Source organism: Nematolebias whitei, chromosome 11, assembly GCF_014905685.2.
Source record: "Nematolebias whitei isolate Nwh7 chromosome 11, NemWhi1, whole genome shotgun sequence".
In the NCBI taxonomy this organism is placed as follows: domain Eukaryota; kingdom Metazoa; phylum Chordata; class Actinopteri; order Cyprinodontiformes; family Rivulidae; genus Nematolebias; species Nematolebias whitei.
In genome coordinates, this window is record NC_056508.1 from 7,651,880 (window position 1) to 7,655,916 (window position 4,037).

The following is a 4,037-nucleotide window of genomic DNA, read 5'->3' on the forward strand; positions in this document are numbered from 1 at the left end:
GAAATGACAGCTTCTGTCCCATAAAGTCTCAGGCCTAGTTCACTACATCTATGTTATATTACAAATAAAATATTGACATTTGCCATCTCCACATTATTGCATTCAGTTTTTATTCAGAATTTGTTTAGTGTCCCAACTTTTTTGGAATCCGGTTTGTACTATTCCTACTTCGCAGTTTTTCACTGATTGTGGGGCTTCAGAGTACGGATCCCCCGCGATAAACGAGGGACTACTATACTTTGAACTTAGTCCTGCAGGAATTCACTAGTTTTACCAATTTTGGATTGTTAGGCGGGCCACTTTTGAGGGTCAGCCTAATTTCCATCTATAGCAATACTTAAATCCCCTCCAAGTCTAATAGTACATTAAGCCCCCTCCAATAAAATAAAGCTACATATTTTAAAAACCGGGGTCATTATTTTAGAAGCATATACTTACTGGTCCCTTTATTAGATACATTTGTTTAATTGCTTAACACAAGTAGCTAATCAGCCAATCACACGGCAGCAACTCAAAGCCTTCAGGCATGTAATGACTCGCTTAAGTTCAATCCAGCATCAGAATGGGGGAAGAAAGAGGATTTAAGTGATTTTAAAAGTTGCGTGGTTGTTTGTACTAGATGGGCTGATCTGAGTATTTCAGGAACTGCTGATCTACTGGGATTTTTACACACATCCATCAGTTTGCACCTTTTGTTGTGAACTGATCAAAGTCTTTCACTGCTGCTGGTAAAGCTCGTGTGTGCACGGCTTGCCAAACAATTTTCTGGTCCATCCACAATATTTTTGGATTTAGCCCAGAGACTGCACACATTATCTAAATTTCTTAAAGAATGTCTGAGTCAAAGTTCACTGGCCAAAAAAATCTTGTTTTATTTACAGATTACAGTTACAGATGTGTGTACAGATGGGAAAGTGCTGCTTATTTTGTCTTACCAGTAAAACGTCATAAATGTGCATTCCTTATTTTAATTTGTTTTATTGTGTATTCTTAAGTATTGATTTTTATTTGTTTGTATTTTAACCTTTGTTTTTAATCACATTTATTTCTTTGTGCATTTTCCTGCTCTATTTTATTAGTTTAATATGATCTTGGTTAATTCTCATTTATTTGCCTTGTTAAGCACTTTTAGTTACTTTGGGTTTAAAAAAAAAAAACGCTTTAATATATAAAAGCTGAGTGAAAGATGTTGAATTAAACCGGTTTTTCAATAGGAAATATAAAAAGTTGAATCTGCACAATACCTAAATGTTGTCCCTTTTTAGTTTAACCGACTGTAACCAAACAAACATTAACAAAAAAGTGGTATACATAAAATTTTGTGGAACATTTTAATCACCAAATCTTTACAGTTACTGTCCTTGTGATTTAGATAAATACATCGTCAGTCTAAACAAAAACCTAAAGCTACAAAAAAACATTCTTGTTCATGTTTTGTTGGCTTCGACTGGCTGTGGAAAAGTCCTCATTTAGGCAGATTTTAGCTTTCATCCGCCTCCAGGTTGATGTTGTTACCAAACTTAGCATAAAGCTGGACCTTCAGGTCATTCAGAACTTGTTGGATCGCCGACACTCGTTCCTCAAGACCTTTGATCTCCTGCTCCAGCGCCTCCTGTTAACAGAAGACAAACATCTCAGACATGACAGCTAAAGTAACAAGATACAGGCCACAGCAAGGCAAGACGTTTATTTAAAGCTAATAATGCCCCTTTTCCATTAGTACTTGTAGTAACGGTACAGCACGGCTCTACTCTACTCGGTACGGTACAGGTTGTGTTTCCATTATGCTTTCAGTACCAGTTCCAGTGGGCGGGGTTCAAATTGATGTCACCACCTCTCACCAGCTGGTGGCGCCGAGAAGCTGAAACTGTTTTTCAGTACAGGGTGAGAATTTATGTTATTTTGAAGTTGTGTGTATGTATGCATGCATGTATGTATATGTGTGTGTATATATATATATATATATATATATATATATATATATACAGGTTCTTCTAAAAAAATTAGCATATTGTGATAAAGGTCATTATTTTCCATAATGTAATGATAAAAATGAAACTCATATATTTCCTATTCATTGCACACCAACTGAAATATTTCAGGTCTTTAATTGTTTTAATACTGATGATTATGGCATACAGCTCATGAAAACCCAAAATGCATGTCCCAAAAAATTACCATATTTCATCCCACCAATGAAAGACAAGTGTTTTTAATACAAAAAACGCCAACCTTCAAATAATCATGTTCAATTATGCACTCAATACTTGGTCGGGAATCCTTTTGCATGAATGACTGCTTCAATGCGGCGTGGCATGGAGGCAATCAGCCTGTGGCACTGCTGAGGTGTTATGGAGGCCCAGGATGCTTCGATAGCGGCCTTAAGCGCATATAGAGTGTTGGGTCTTGCGTCTCTCAACTTTCTCATCACAATATCCCACAGGTTCTCTATGGGGTTCAGGTCAGGAGAGTTGGCAGGCCAATTGAGCACAGTAATACCATGGTCAGTAAACCATTTACCAGTGGTTTTGGCACGTGTGCTGAAAAATGAAATCTTCATCTCCATAAAGCTTTTCAGCAGATGGAAGCATGAAGTGCTCCAAAATCTCCTGATAGCTAGCTGCATTGACCCTGCCCTGGATAAAACACAGTGGACCAACACCAGCAGCTGACATGGCACCCCAGACCATCACTGACTGTGGGTGCTTCACACTGAACTTCTGGCATTTTGGCATTTCCTTCTCCACAGTCTTCCTCCAGACTCTGGCACCTTGATTTCCGAATGACATGCAAAATTTGCTTTCATCAGAAAGAAGTACTTTGGACCACTGAGCAACAGTCCAGTGCTGCTTCTCTGTAGCCCAGGTCAGGCGCTTCTGCCGCTGTTTCTGGTTCAAAAGTGGCTTGACCTGGGGAATGCGGCACCTGTAGCCCATTTCCTGCACACGCCTGTGCACGGTGGCTCTGGATGTTTCTACTCCAGACTCAATCCACTGCTTCCGCAGGTCCCCCAAGGTCTGGAATCGGCCCTTCTCCACAATCCTCCTCAGGATCCGGTCACCTCTTCTCGTTGTGCAGCGTTTTCTGCCACACTTTTCCCTTCCCACAGACTTCCCACTGAGGTGCCTTGATACAGCACTCTGGGAACAGCCTATTCGTTCAGCAATTTCTTTCTGTGTCTTACCCTCTTGCTTGAGGGTGTCAATGATGGCCTTCTGGACAGCAGTCAGGTTGGCAGTCTTACCCATGATTGCGGTTTTGAGTAATGAACGAGGCTGGGAGTTTTTAAAAGCCTCAGGAATCTTTTGCAGGTGTTAAGAGTTAAGTCGTTGATTCAGATGGTTAGGTTAATAGCTTGTTTAGAGAACCTTTTCATGATATGCTAATTTTTTGGGAGAGGCATTTTGGGTTTTCATGAGCTGTATGCCATAATTATCAGTGTTAAAACAATTAAAGACCTGAAATATTTCAGTTGGTGTGCAATGAATCTGAAATATATGAAAGTTTAATTTTTATCGTTACATTATGGAAAATAATGACCTTTATCACAATATGCTAACTTTTTGAGAAGGACCTGTATATATATATATATATATATATATACACACACACACACAAATATGTACACATATATGTATATATATTCATATATATGTATTTATATACATATATATGTATTTATATATTTACATATATATATTTATATATATATATATACACATATATATGTATTTATATATATATATTTATAGATATAAATATATATATGTATTTATATATATTTATATATATATATATATATACATACATATATATGTATTTATATATATATATATATATTTATAGATATAAATATATATATATATATATATATACACACACACACAAATATGTACACATATATGTATATATATTCATATATATGTATTTATATACATATATATGTATTTATATATTTACATATATATATTTATATATATATATATACACATATATATGTATTTATATATATATATTTATAGATATAAATATATATA

General features: G+C 36.1%; 1 protein-coding gene across 1 annotated transcript; it reads right to left on the bottom strand.

Annotated features, from left to right (window-relative positions):
- Window positions 1–1,078: 1,078 nt before the first annotated feature.
- pfdn4 (prefoldin subunit 4) lies at window positions 1,079–1,612 on the bottom strand (the record flags this gene model as incomplete). Its single annotated transcript, XM_037683884.1, is given in 1 exon segment — window positions 1,079–1,612. A coding segment is annotated over 1 exon segment (132 nt), but the record flags the coding sequence as incomplete, so codon positions are not given.
- Window positions 1,613–4,037: the final 2,425 nt, after the last annotated feature.